General features: G+C 42.1%; 3 protein-coding genes and 1 long non-coding RNA gene across 6 annotated transcripts; 2 read left to right on the top strand and 2 right to left on the bottom strand.

Annotated features, from left to right (window-relative positions):
* The first annotated feature begins 151 nt into the window (after positions 1-151).
* Positions 152-4,105, top strand: timm23a (translocase of inner mitochondrial membrane 23 homolog a (yeast)). Of its 2 annotated transcripts, none has more exons than XM_008437237.2 (8): positions 152-812; positions 892-1,034; positions 1,150-1,208; positions 1,295-1,388; positions 1,577-1,661; positions 2,094-2,152; positions 2,276-2,386; positions 3,445-4,105. In XM_008437237.2, exons 2-8 carry the CDS (start codon positions 926-928, stop codon positions 3,561-3,563), a joined length of 636 nt encoding a protein of 211 aa, XP_008435459.1. In that variant the 5' UTR covers positions 152-812; positions 892-925; the 3' UTR covers positions 3,564-4,105. The 2 variants fall into 2 exon arrangements, with proteins under 2 accessions (XP_008435459.1, XP_008435458.1); XM_008437236.2 differs by having other exon boundaries at positions 885-1,034.
* Positions 4,106-4,107: 2 nt separating this feature from the next.
* On the bottom strand, positions 4,108-6,787 carry LOC103481623 (chymotrypsin-like elastase family member 2A). Its single transcript, XM_008437234.1, has 6 exons — positions 6,628-6,787; positions 6,421-6,530; positions 5,929-6,023; positions 5,526-5,806; positions 4,530-4,693; positions 4,108-4,454 (listed from the first exon to the last, which is right to left on the bottom strand). The coding sequence occupies exons 1-6, from the start codon at positions 6,761-6,763 to the stop codon at positions 4,275-4,277; spliced, it is 966 nt and encodes a 321-aa protein (XP_008435456.1). The 5' UTR covers positions 6,764-6,787; the 3' UTR covers positions 4,108-4,274.
* On the top strand, positions 6,751-12,954 carry LOC108165653 (uncharacterized). Its single transcript, XR_001775992.1, has 3 exons — positions 6,751-6,840; positions 7,642-7,742; positions 12,868-12,954. It is a non-coding gene; the product is annotated as an uncharacterized LOC108165653 (long non-coding RNA).
* Positions 8,563-13,734, bottom strand: LOC103481622 (uncharacterized). Of its 2 annotated transcripts, XM_008437233.2 has the most exons (3): positions 13,390-13,734; positions 12,713-13,278; positions 8,563-11,357 (listed from the first exon to the last, which is right to left on the bottom strand). In XM_008437233.2, exons 2-3 carry the CDS (start codon positions 12,941-12,943, stop codon positions 9,396-9,398), a joined length of 2,193 nt encoding a protein of 730 aa, XP_008435455.1. In that variant the 5' UTR covers positions 12,944-13,278; positions 13,390-13,734; the 3' UTR covers positions 8,563-9,395. The 2 variants fall into 2 exon arrangements, with proteins under 2 accessions (XP_008435455.1, XP_008435454.1); XM_008437232.2 differs by having other exon boundaries at positions 12,713-13,734.
* Positions 13,735-13,740: the final 6 nt, after the last annotated feature.

Here is a 13,740-nt window from a genome sequence, read left to right as displayed (position 1 = left end):
TAAAAAAAAACACAAACAAAACAATGAAAACAACATTTATATTAAAATTTTATATCCACGGGAAAAAAAATTGGCAAAACAAAAAAAAATAATTAATAAATATTTTAATCAAGATTACTCAAACTGAGCGAAAGAAATTTATTTGTAATATTCTGCTAGCAAAATTAAAGTAACAATTTAAGCACAATAAGTTTCGTAGTGGTAGTTATTTCTTAATTTGAATATGAGGAATTGTTTGTTTGCTAACAAAATCAGCATAAATAACTTTAGGTATAAACAAGTGATAAATATATTAGCAGAACGTAAACTTTAGTGCTCGTTTAATTCAGAAAATCCTATATATATAGGTATCCAAGATGGATTTGCCACTCATAACAGGGCGGATGCGCTGTCGTATCATTTTTACAGGGCAATGAGATCTACTCTTCCGTTTCAAAAAGCCATTGAGTTGTCGTAAATTTGTTCATGAATTTATTAAAGAGGGGAAGAAAACAAAAAATTTGACGCTTAAAATTCACTGCGACTTTTAATATTTAGGCATTACATTATACGTAGTGAAATATTTTTGGGGAAATGGGAGTTTTAATTTTAAGTCTYAACAACTTGGTTGTTGACGTAACAGTTTGTTACCGGTGATCGCTTTACGGCAGAGCGTGCTGCTGGAGGTCAGGGACATGATCACACGAGAATCTCAGTAGTTTCTTAGTAGTAAACGTTGATTTTGTAAGAAAGATTATACTGGAATACAGAATATTCTCGGATTGAATATTTTCTGCTGGTGTTGGAAAAATCCAGCGGCACGTTTTTAGAAGGTTCGTCATTTACTTTGTGTTACGACGTCTCTTGCTAAGGTTAGCCGCCTCGGCTCAGCTAGCTTCTTTTAGTTTACAGGCTCTAGTCCGAGTGTCCAGAGAGGGTTACAGCCATGGACAACAACTCTCAGGGCTCGGGRGGATTCAAAGGGGGCCTCGGGGGGCTCTTTGGTGGCGGTGGTGCTCCTGAATACTCCAACACAGAGCTCGCCGGTGTCCCACGTAAGTATCCTGTGATGCTAGCTGTAACAACACAGTAATGTTAGCTGCTGTCACATTGCTCACATGCAGTGTGGTGCAGATGGTTTTAAAACTTCGGATTGCTTTTGTATTCCAGTGACAGGCATGAGTCCTCTTTCACCTTATCTCAACGTCGACCCTCGTTTCCTGGTTCAGGTAGATTTCATCTCACCATCACCACGCAAAACTGTTGAGTTTTATTTTCCTCCTGTCTGTGCTAATCTAAAATGGTTGTGTTGCAGGACACAGATGAGTTCATTTTACCAACAGGGGCCAACAAGACAAGAGGGAGATTTGAACTGGCTTTCTTCACCATTGGAGGCTCGTGTATGACAGGTGAGTAACCACTCCTGTTCATCTGTAAACCTYATCTATTTAAGTGGGAACAAATTGCTGCTGAAGTCTGTAAAATTTCTTTCGAGGTTTAGCAGAAGTAATACTTCCAATGCTGAGAATATTCTACGCAATATTTGCGTTTCAGTGTACTCACACTGGAGTTAATGTCTTGCCTCACTCTAACACAGGAGCCTCACTGGGAGCTTTRAATGGTCTGAGGTTGGGCTTGAAGGAGACGAGAGACATGGCATGGTCCAAACCTCGCAACGTACAGTAAGCATGGACACAGTCCACTCTATGTCAATTGTACTGCCTTTGCAAAAGTATTCACACTTTTTCCATAAAACGAGATTTGTGAAGTTCACAAGTAACTGTCGTCCCTGGACAGATTCTCCTACATGAATTGTGACTCACAGATGAAATGCGTAAGGTTACTTCTGAAGAGAATTGGGATGATTACACGTGTATGTCACAGTTTTTGGATTTATCTGTTTTTATGTGTCCCTTTGCTTCCATTTTATGGTTCAGAACTGCATTGTGTTGGTCTATAACATAAAATACCTGTAAAATACACAATAGTTTTGTGCTTGAAACATGATGAAATGCTAAAAAAYGTGAAGGGTGTGAAAACTGTTGCAAAGTACCGTATGTTTATTTCCTCTTAAATCACTTCCCCTCTAAATGTTTTTACTTTTTCTTCACCAGAATTCTGAACATGGTGACCAGGCAGGGGGCTTCGTGGGCCAACTCTCTAGGCTCTGTCGGTAAGATTAGAATGAAAACTTAACTGTCACCAAACCAAACGTTTTAAAGGTTTGGTTTTTTTAAATTGCCTTTGCAGAGTCTTGTCTTTTTAACTCTGGTGCTTTTTTTTTATGTCCTTGCAGCTCTGTTGTATAGTGCTTTTGGTGTGGCGATAGAGAAAGCCAGAGGGGCAGAAGACGACATTAACACAGTGGCTGCTGGCACGTTAACAGGGATGCTCTTCAAATCCAGCGGTAGGTGTCTCTGCTTGGGCATTGGGCATTAATTTGGTCATCATGTTTATAATAGTTTGCCTTTTTTTTWTTTRWTTTTTWWATACCATTTTTCATGAACRTAATCTACATTAWAAAGATATAATCATTCTCAAACTAAAATTGAAAAGTAATGTTTTTTTAATTGGAAACYTGAAAGCATTTAAACTGTTTTTCTTGATTAAATGTGGAGCCAAATGAAGGAGTTGGGAGTTTATTTGGGAATTTTTTTGGGTGCAAACGTTGATTTTATGCAGTTTTTGTATGTCAACTTACTATTTATTTAATTTCAACATAAAAAAAAAAGCCTTCCTGATTTTGGTGGAACCGATACTTGAGTTTTACAGAGTCATCATGTACAGATACCAGTAATTTTGAAACAGAATATGCTCTCTTGTCTTTCTCCTTTTGAATTGTCCAAGAGAAATTAGCCTCTGGATCATATCGTATTTATTTCCCAGGGTAACAGGAAGTCATGAGTGACTTCAAATTTTGCATAAACTTTGCTTCAACATTCATGCTCACATAATAAATAAAAACGCTTCAGTGAGATTAATTTTATCTGGATTGCTAAGAGTTTTCACACAACACATTCGTCCTCGGTTGTAACTGGGATTGAATTGCTCGGGTGCTAATTATTAACATAAAAATATTTGTTTTATATTAAAAAACGTATTTCTTGAGGCGTTTTCTCCCTGCTTAGTAAATGCTCTCAAACAGTGCTCTTTTTTGACATCTCATGTAAAAGATGAATTTATTATTCACCATTTCAATGGAAACCTGTGGTAGGTATCAAGAATTTAGTAAATTTATATATACGACAAAAATAACAGGTTGGGCATGTTGTAACAAACAGTTGACAGAGTAATAATTATGCAGATTCTAAGATGATCTTTAGAAAGCCTTCTAAAGCTCCAACTGAGCAGATGTCTTTGAGTTCCCATCCTGAGGTTAGGTCTTATTCACCGAACACCTAATATTATGTCTAATGATCGTTTTCAGAGATGATGATGATGATTCCATTTATTTTTTTCTCTCAGGGGGATTAAAGAGCGCGGCCCGTGGAGGTCTGGTTGGTTTAGCCGTATCCGGTGCCTACGCTCTTTACAACAACTGGGATCATCTCACCGGCTCCTCGCCCACGTCCCGCCTCTACTAGCCTCTTCCACGCCGTGGCTACTTCGTCGTTAGGTCCAAGTATCTGGAGGACACAGCCTTTAACCAAAACTGCTAGGTTTGAGTTAAATTCGGTGTTCTTTTCCCGACTCCTGTCACTCACAGGGGAATTGAGAGAAAAAGTTTATTCCTGTGGAAATCCAGATCATTTGTGTTAGTCCCGATCAGTGAGGATCTGGTATGAAATCCAGACACTTAAGTTTTATTGTTTATGAATGAGTCGTCCGTCTCCAGTGATGCCATGCTGAGAGACATTTAGGTTAAATGAGCCAATTTATGGGACAGCACCCGGAGTGTGGTCCAGACGAGGTGTTTTCAGACTGAAAGACTCGCCACCTGTAAAAATGGAACAAATCCTGATGGTCTGATGACTTGTATTTATTATTAAAACGTATGTTAGTGGTTTCTGCTCTGTGAGAGTGGAAGTCACCGTAAAGCTGTACCGGAACTGCTTACTTTTCGTGTTTCTCCATCAAGTACGCTGTTTGATAAAATGAAATAAAATGAAACGGAAATGTTCACAGATATTCAGCTTTTTTATCGCTTTTATTGCAGAAAGTATCTTGTAAATGCCGATGTACACAAATGAAAACTAGCTGCTCGTTTAGGGTTCATATTTACATCGTGAAGTGTTTGCTGGGTGGAAAAAGGAAAGGGAGCTGAGGTTAGGTTTTGCTGAGTCAGCAGGGCCCTCTCAGTGCAGGAAGAAGTCCCTGATGCGGGTCGCCTCTATCCAGGGGATGTAGGCGGTGGTGCGGGTGAAGACGCTGGGTTTGTTCTCCACGGTGCAGCCGATGGGGCCGAAGCTCACCACGCCGTGCACCTCCCAGCGATCACGGCCGAGCTGGCACAGCAGAGGACCACCTGAGTCGCCCTGAAGGGAAGAAAGCCGTGAAAAAAACGCCACCCAACAGACACAAAGTTTCTGTAAGCAATGGGAAGTCCTTACCTGACATGCCGCAGGCGGGCCCTCGGTGTCCCTGAACCCGGCGCAGATCATCGAGTCCCGGACACGGTCGCCCCAGAACTTCTTCTGCCGGCAAGTTTTGAAGTCGATGATGGGCAGACGGGCTTGATTCAGCGCTTCCGCCAGCGAGACGTTCTCCTTCCCTCCTGAAATGTGTTTATAGAGCGAGTAAAATTTTAATTGCAGTAATAAAATCTACAAACTTTGTATGTAATTCACTTCGGAGTTAACTCCTATACATCCACACACTCAGAGTCGGGTAAATTTTATGATTAGATGTGGTTCATCTAGAAAGAAATGCTACAAGGATGTTGTTAAGAAAGGGATTTTTTTTTATAAGGAAAAGTCATCATGGGAAGACTGCCAACTCGACAATTATCCAGCCAACAATCAAGGTCTCAGAGTGTGGAGGAAAGATTCTTCAAATGCGTGCTCTGAATGTCCGCAAGATAATTTGCAAACTGGATGGACTCATCACTTGGACTTTGGGATGATGCCAAAGAGATGATAAACTGCAGAAAATGTAGATTTAGTTGGAATTTCATCATTGTAAAATTTAGGAATGCACCGATGTTAGCATTTTGGGCCGATATTGACACAAGATGCTAATATTACTGTTATGACTGATGACCAATATTGTACACATTTCTCTACTCTTTTAACACCATTTACAAAGAAAGAAACCACCACATCGCTTCTCTGCTTCAGTTAAACGTGCTGCATCACTATCGTATGACTGAATCCCTTCTCCTCCTGAGACTCGCATACAAAGATTAACGAGATGGAATCACTTAATAACATCGGCCGATACCGATATGTTTAAAAATGACTAACATCTGCCAACACTGATATTAATGTCGATATATATCGTTCACCCTTAGTAATGTTAAACGGCAATATCCAATTTGCCTGTTTCAGTGTTACTATTGTTGGTGCCCTACCTTTCCTCKGTGTCCGAGTCCCTCGTCCCCGACTCACCTCTGGTGTCTCCCCAGCCCGTCACCCAGCAGTAGTGCCCCGGTTTGAGGGGGCTCTGCTTGCGCGGCAGGCAGGCATAGCGGATGAAGTTTGAAGGCAGGATGTCCGTGCCGGCCTTCACCAGCGCGATGTCGTAGTCCAGCTCGCTGTGAGCAGGATAGCGGAAGTTCTCGTGCCGGTAGATCCTCTTGATGGGGAAAGTCCTCTCTGCAGACTCTGAGCGCTTCAGCTGGTGCTTCCCAAGGACAATCCTCCAGCTCCCAGGATCCTCCGCTTTACCCCTGAGAGTGTTTGACAAAAATAAAAAGATGTGCAGTTTATTTGTTTCTTTATCAGATGTTGTATTTAATTCATACAAACTTGCAGTTTCTTTAAGGTGTGAGATTTATGGAGTGTTTTTTACTTCTGGAAGCAGTGAGCTGCAGTGAGCACCCAGTTCTTATGGATGAGAGTTCCTCCACAGACATGGATGTAGTGTTTACTTCCTCTGGGTCGAACCTGTGACAGACAACCAGACAGTAGAGTCAAAWTTTTTTAGTAAATGTATCTATTTTTGTCTTTTGAGTGCTGAAAATGGGAGCAGTAAAAGTCAATAACCAACTCCTGAAATTTTTAGGTTGTACATTAACAGCCTTTAGAGTTCAGGTATAGATGTGTCTGACTTGGATTTAATTTAATGCAACTCTATTTAAATTTACCACATTTAAATTAGGTTAAACAGTTATTTGTTTGCTGGTGTTATGTGATGTTGATGTCTGAAATAAATGAACTTTAATTCATTGCAATGTACTGATCTGATTTGATAAAAAAAAAAAATACTGAATAAAATTGTCTGTAAATAAGCAGAAACTATGACGTTTTCCTAAAAATAGAGGATCCTGTCTGTGTGTTTTACCTGCAGAGAGACCTGCCAGGGCCAGGAGTGAGGTCTGGCCTCATTTCCAGAGACAATCCTCTCAATCATGTTTGGCTTGAAGTGGGGCATGCCGCAATCATGTGGCCAGTCTAAAGAGGACAGAACCAACACATTCAGACACCACAGAGCCACTGCATGAGTAACACAAGCCTTGCTTTGGTGTTGGTGGAGTTTATTGGTTCTCACCCAGCTGGAGGACTTTGTGTTGTGGCTGTTGTGCTGGGATGAGCGTGTATGCAGCCGCAGGCAGGGAAGCCTTGCTCAAAAGCAGCAGCAGCAAAAGGGACAGAAACCAGAGCAGAGGAGGTCCTGATGCAGCCATCGTCTCCCACAGAATCACCGACCGGGCCACAAGTGGGCACTATTTATAGCAAGCAGTACCCAAATGTACGCAAACAGGTACAGTTCACACACACACACACACACCCACCCACCCACACACACACACACACACACACACAAGCACAACAGCAATCCTCCAGCGACAATGAGTTATTGTCACAACAAAAGCAGAGCACTGGATAGTTCTCATGTAGCTTTACTGCAGCTGAGAAAAAGGGGATTTTTTTTTTTTTTCAGGGGAGGCCCATCAGCACTTTCACATCCATACAGAATTCTCCCAGCACACGGACATGCGTGCAAGACAAAAGACATTGCGGTATTGTACACAAACAAGTGTATTTGTCATGTGACTGATTGGAGTGACACAGCGGCCTGAATGTAACCTTTGTCATGTTCGATGCGGGACAAGTGGAGCACAACAACTGCAGCCCGGTTTCTTTCTACATTTCATCACATTACAGCACCAAAAGTCAACAGCAGAAGCTACGTGTGGTTCTGGTGTTCCTGGAGGGCCAATCACTTTACGCCCCTTCCTTATAGATGGTGCATCTGTCTTTGTCTTTTTCTGTTTAATCCCGTCTCTCTCTTGGACAAAACTATTGAAGGAGCTACTACCTCTGCACTTAACTGTGTGCTGTCGTTCACTGAAACTGATGGATTTTCTCCTACATGATGTCACTGCAGGGGTTGCTGCTGCCATTAACTCTTTGCTTTTTCTTTACCATTAAAAGTATTCGTAATCTTATGTTGTTTTCCTCTCCCTAGCCAAAAAAACAAAAAGCATTCTGTCAGTATGATGCTACCAGAGCATAATACTCCCTCCCCATGCCTGTTCATCTGCCTTCTTCCTCCAAACAGGGCAAGTGGAGTTCATACTGAAAAGTTTTATTTTGGCCTCACCTGACCACATGACCTCCTCTGGATTATCCAAATGGTCATTGGGAGACGTCAGACAGTAGGTTTGTTTCTTAACATTACTAATTTACATTCATTTTAATAGCACTATAGTCGACATAACYCCGAGTAAATAGCTCGACTTTACAAAAAATATCTGCACACAAACATACATCTGTAAAAGTATGACAACAGTAGCTGCAGTCGAAGCCCCTGGTGAGCAGAGCTGTACTTGCTGCGGTGAATAAAAGAGAATGTGCCCGCTCATCTGAATGACAGAGCTTGACTGGTCAGATCTCACCACTGGGGTTCACCAAGTTTGCGTACAACTCTACTTTGAAAAACAAGCACGATACGGATAATTTAGCTTTAAAGCCCAGAAACAAGTATCAAATATACAACTTATAGAGGACATAACAATTTGAAATGGTCATGTTAATTTTGCGACTATTTTCCAATTCATAGTTTATGTAGTTTTCACCTGCCTATACCAATACCAGGTTAAAAAATATATTCACACAACCCTACTAATATTTAGTTAAATTTCATATATTTTGCAGGTATCAAAAAGTTTCTGATTTGTTGATTTGTTCACTCTTCTGAACAGAGCTTTAAACTCTTAAAATGAGTAGTTTCCTGGCACAGATGATTTTTTTAAAATCAAAATGTCCAAGTTACAATTCAAACTTTCAAAACTTGTTGAAATATTCCGACTTGAAACTTGGAAATTCTTCTTTCTACAAACAGAATGTAGCGATACATCCCTGAAATATTATGAAGTCACGGCTTTGAATAAAGTTCTGCTGTTTTATTATTCTGTCCTGTTATTTAAAATAACAACAACAAAAAAAAAACCCACAGGGACAACAAAACAACTGATGTTGCTACTGTTTAAAAAAATCTTTTAATGACCAGACTTTAATATGAATGACAAGAAATTAAGTTTATAGGTATCTAAAAAATACATAGACTTCTACTGTGCTTAATTCATCAACTGAAAGTGATAAAAGGGCAAATCTTAACCTTTATTAAAAACATTAAACATATAAATACTGAAAGTATGGATGATAAGTAAATCCTAATTGGCTTTTTTTTAATTGTCTTTAAATAGTTGTACTCTTGTCTCCCTTAAAAATAGTGAGTACCATATATAGACGATGACATATAACCTGGATCAGTGGTGTTTGAAGTATTACAGTTCTTTTCCACCACTGCTGTTGTTTGTGAGGATACATTTTGCCACATAATAAATGATTTTCCTTTAGTGCAAATGTTTTCTCCTCCTTCAGTAAAAAAGATCTGCTGACGCTTGTAGATCAATAAGCTGTCACCAGTCCATYTTCCTGCATGTTCAGTCACAATAATTGGCTTTACCTGTTTGAGGTTTCTAACATATTATTAGCACTTGATGTTTTTGTCACACTTTTTGAGTTTACATATATTTCTCAGTTACAGAAATGCAATTGTATACAGCTGTCTTGAGCTAAAAGGCTTTACACAGTTGAAAGGGAAAAGCATAAAACCTCACTGAACGTCTATTCTGACAAGTCTTTATTTAGAGACTACATGATGAATCAGGWCAGTTTGACTCCAGTGGCAGACACTATCAGATTTACAGGAACTAAACGAATGCATGCTGTKKGAAGGCTTTGACCCCATCCTGACTCAACGTGTCTCTTCAAAACTCAGTTTTAATGCTACGCAAGAGTCACAGAGTCTCAGTCGTCCGTCTTTTTGGACAATCCGCACCATCCAGGCCTCCTCAGGGATCTGATCACTATTTTTTTCTTGCTGTGTCCACTCCCCTGTGTTGGTGACTTTACGCTATTGGCTGTCTTCTCTCCACCTTCCTCCTCTTCTATTTCCTGTATTTTGCCTTGCTCTTCTCTGCTTCTGCTACAGTTGGCCTCCTCCTTTTCCTGCTTTCTGCCCCCTGTTTCTGGCGGCACCTCGCTCGCTGCTTCAGTCTCCAGGTTCTCCTCACTCTCGCCCTCCACCATGCACTTAATGCTCATTGCTGGTGGGCTTGTGTCGGGGGCCATTGTTGTAACCATGTTTGATATGAGTGGAGGCATTGGTGCTTTCTTCTTCTTAGAGGAGCGCCTCTGTGGTTGTGGGCTGTTCTTGAGATCCAGATGTTTCTGTATRGCGGTGCTGAGCTCCTCGGGGTCCAAGGATGCTCCATGAATGTCCCACGTCAGCCCATCCTCGTCCCACAGCACCTGCTTCATGCTGCCCCTTCTGCCAAGCTCATCACAGTCTTCAGACTGGGCCTTCAGACATGATCTTTTTCTCTCCAGATACCGTGCAGAAGCGTCAGTGCCRTCCCATTCTGGGGTGTTTTGTTGCTTCTCCTCCTCCTCCTCACCGCTGCTCACTGGGAACATGCTGGAAGACGCCGAGACCAGGTTGGAGTGGGATCCCACAGACGCCTTCAGGTTTAGTCTGGATCCGGGTGGAGAGCCCAAGAGCGAGTGCGAGCCACTGTTGGAGTTGGACATGTTCTTCTGAAAGTCGCAGCAGGAGCCCAAAGGGGAGCTTGTCTGCACCGCAGCATCCATCATCTCCAGCTGTGAGGTCATCGTTCCTTCCTCCCTAAGCAGTTCTGACTTTAGGTTATTGGCGGTAGCCTCCAAGTGCATCATGAGGTCACCCAACCGTGAGTCACTCAAGGAAGAAACAAGTGGTGTTCTCCAACTTTTGCCCGTCTGGCAACTTTGCTCCAATGACAGAAGGTAATGGCAACCTGAGAGTTTGGCCTTGAAATCAGTTTTTTCTGCAGAAGGACTTGGCTCTGGCTTGCAATCAGCTGGCAGTGGACTTTCCTCTCCTTTATCTTCCATTACTTGGGTGCCCGTGGGGCTGGGTGACTCTTTGCTCTCATCATTAACAAGGCATGCGGAATCTGCACACTGTCCTTCATCTGTTAAGCTTGCATGCGATTGGACTGGGGAAGGAAACTGAAATAAAAGTTTCTCAGGGGAGCTGCTGTTGTCTCTACAGGTTATCCGAGGGCGAGGYGAGTACTCAGACTCCCGGTGTGTGCTTGGTGTTAGTGGTGAAGAAGCCAAATGATCTTGAGGTGGTAAAGTAGGTGTGTGGAAGGGGGAAATCAATGGTGAGGGTGTGGTTGGAGGAGAGGTTACTCTGGACATTGGAGAATCTGGGGTGAAGCAGCCGGTTGCATCCTGGCTGAGACAACAGGAGCGCGAGGACCCATCCTTCCCTACAACCGTGTCTGGAGTGCTGCTGCGGCTGTGCGTGCTGCTGCTGCAGCCACTCCAGCGATGCATGTTGGAAATCCAGCGCTCACTGAGAGGCGGAGGGCTGTGCAAGTCCTCGTTCTGAGTTGTGACCGAGAACTGGTGGCTGTTGTGGTGCCACTTGTGATGGTGCAGCTGCTGCAGCGTCACTTGATTCTGGTCCGAGTGCGTGTTGGTGCTGGAGCTGCGCTTCAGATCCAGTCGCATCCAGGCTAGGTCTCGCTTGTGAGGAGGGCCTGTTGCTGTGACGACGTCTACTGAGCTTTTAGAAAGGGAGAAAATAGGWGTYCGGTCGTCTTCGTCCTCCAAAATGCCAACTTCACTGGACGAGGACAGTGACTGYCCGACCGAACAGCAGGCAGACTGGTAGCTCTCAGACGCAGGGCGACCAGACCTCGCCATGGCAACAGCACAGACCTGTAAGGACAAACACATATAGCATTTAAATAATCAACTCTTCAAAGTATGGAACTAAGATTTCCCTCTTGCTATTTTGGCACAGTTAAATATTTCTGATCCTACAACAAATTAGAATCAATAAGAGTAAAAGTCCAGGCCACTCTGAATTGATGTGTTAGTTTTACACCTGATCWAATTATCAAGTGTAAAAATATTCTAAAATATTCAGAGGCACCTTTATGAACTTCTGTGGGAATTTCTGTAACTTTTCCTCGGGGRCTAGCCTTAAGCCTGGGGAATTTTTATCAACTTCTAGAGAAAGCAAACCAGATTTGTAACTCCGGTTGGTTGAATACCGGTTTCTTCTTAGCCATCTTGGCTATCTCCTCAACTGCTAACCTCTGCTGCGCTCATTAGCTTGGTGCTAACTCTCTTTGTCACCCAGTTCAAAGCCCYGTAAAGCCAATAGAGGCAGCAGGATCAGATCTTAATTCTCTGCAGGTCCCTCTCAACAAGTGGCATGTCTCACGTCACCCACGTGCAACACTGCTCTAAAATGTGAGCATGGACGCTCCTTCAAANGAGAAAGCAAACCAGATTTGTAACTCCGGTTGGTTGAATACCGGTTTCTTCTTAGCCATCTTGGCTATCTCCTCAACTGCTAACCTCTGCTGCGCTCATTAGCTTGGTGCTAACTCTCTTTGTCACCCAGTTCAAAGCCCYGTAAAGCCAATAGAGGCAGCAGGATCAGATCTTAATTCTCTGCAGGTCCCTCTCAACAAGTGGCATGTCTCACGTCACCCACGTGCAACACTGCTCTAAAATGTGAGCATGGACGCTCCTTCAAAKTGATTTCCAAACAATTTTGGGATGACACATTTCTCAGGGWTTTGAATGAGAGCATTCAAACACACATACCCAAACACACAAAATCCAGATTAACCAAATGAGATTACGCAGCCCAGATTACTCGATTATTGAGACAAAATCAAGATTAATACAGACAGATTTAAATGTGCATTTTGCCACCAGAAAACAGATAAAATGATATCAAGTCAAATGGAGATATGTCACATGAAACTTTTGGGACAACATGGTTATTATTTGATTTCTCCTTGCAGTACAGACAGGTGTCAGCAGATTCCATTTGCAAAAGAATGAAATACTGTTGTATTCATGAGTTTTGAAAAACAAAAATATATATCAGGAAATCTAGCATCTCATTAAAAGTACAATAATGAATTCACACCATAGAAATTCTCAACAGCAACTGATCTGCACAGATTGCAAACACAAATAATCAAATCAAAGCRTATTTYCATACACACATGCCACCACGGAATAATGTTTGACAATGAAAATTAACCTCTTACCTGAAAGTTCACAAGTTGTRTCCTGTTTTGCCCTATGCCCGGCCACAGTGCTGGTCGCTCTAATTGGTGCCTCTCCTTCCTCCCCTCATGTCTTCCACTCTTCCYCACGTCCTTCTTAAATGGCTTCCCTCTGTCGATGTCAATCACATAAAAAGCCTCTTGCGACCGGGTTTCCTTCGTTGTGACCCTCCTTAAGGTTGATCCGCTTCCTCTACCTCTGTTGGGCCACATGTGAGGTCGACGAAGGTGAAACTGTTTTTCTTTTTTCTTTTTTTCTTTTTAAAGGCGCATTGTTCGGTGCATTTGTGTGTGTGAGTGTGTGTGTTTGTGTGAGAGACAAAGAAAGAGCCATTACTCTATGCCTTTAGCCCAGAGGATTACCAGTCATCTTATTAGCTACTGTCCAATCCGGTCTTTGTGTGTGGAAGCGAACAGCGGGTGGCTYATAAGCACTTTGATTCAAATTCAGGATAAGGTCATCTGTCAGGACTGTCATTACGCATGATTATAGTTGAGCGTTAAAGGCATCCCTGTCTGAACTAAGCTTATTGCTCGTTACATTAAATCTGTATTTGGGTCAAATAACAATAGTGACGGTGTTATGCTCAATTTATACACAAAGCACAAACAAAAACTATTTGGCTAGTAACAAGTAGCATACAACAGCATTTACTTACCGTCTTAGTCTGAAGTAACGTCAAACAGAACTTGTTGAGTGAAAGTTTAAGGGTTTCTTTGTTCCTAAAAGGGACTAGGTTGTTCTGTTTCAAAACATGGCTGCCTCTACTGAGCCTGGTTCTGGTTTTGCTGGAGGTCTCTTGCTGTTAAAAGGGAGTTGTTCCTTTCCTCTGTCACCATATGCTTCCTCAACAGGAGCTAAAGCAACAGTCAGTGACTGAGCTTCCTTATAAAACTACTAACCGGTATTGTGAACTACATTTGTCTGCACTGTAATAGGATTATATTAGAATATAAATGATTCAAATCAACTATTTTTTTAGAATGATTCATTCAGTGAATTTTTTTTT

The sequence above is a fragment of the Poecilia reticulata genome, linkage group LG19, assembly GCF_000633615.1.
Source record: "Poecilia reticulata strain Guanapo linkage group LG19, Guppy_female_1.0+MT, whole genome shotgun sequence".
Taxonomy (NCBI): Eukaryota; Metazoa; Chordata; class Actinopteri; order Cyprinodontiformes; family Poeciliidae; genus Poecilia; species Poecilia reticulata.
This window is presented reverse-complemented; position numbering and strand designations above follow the sequence as displayed.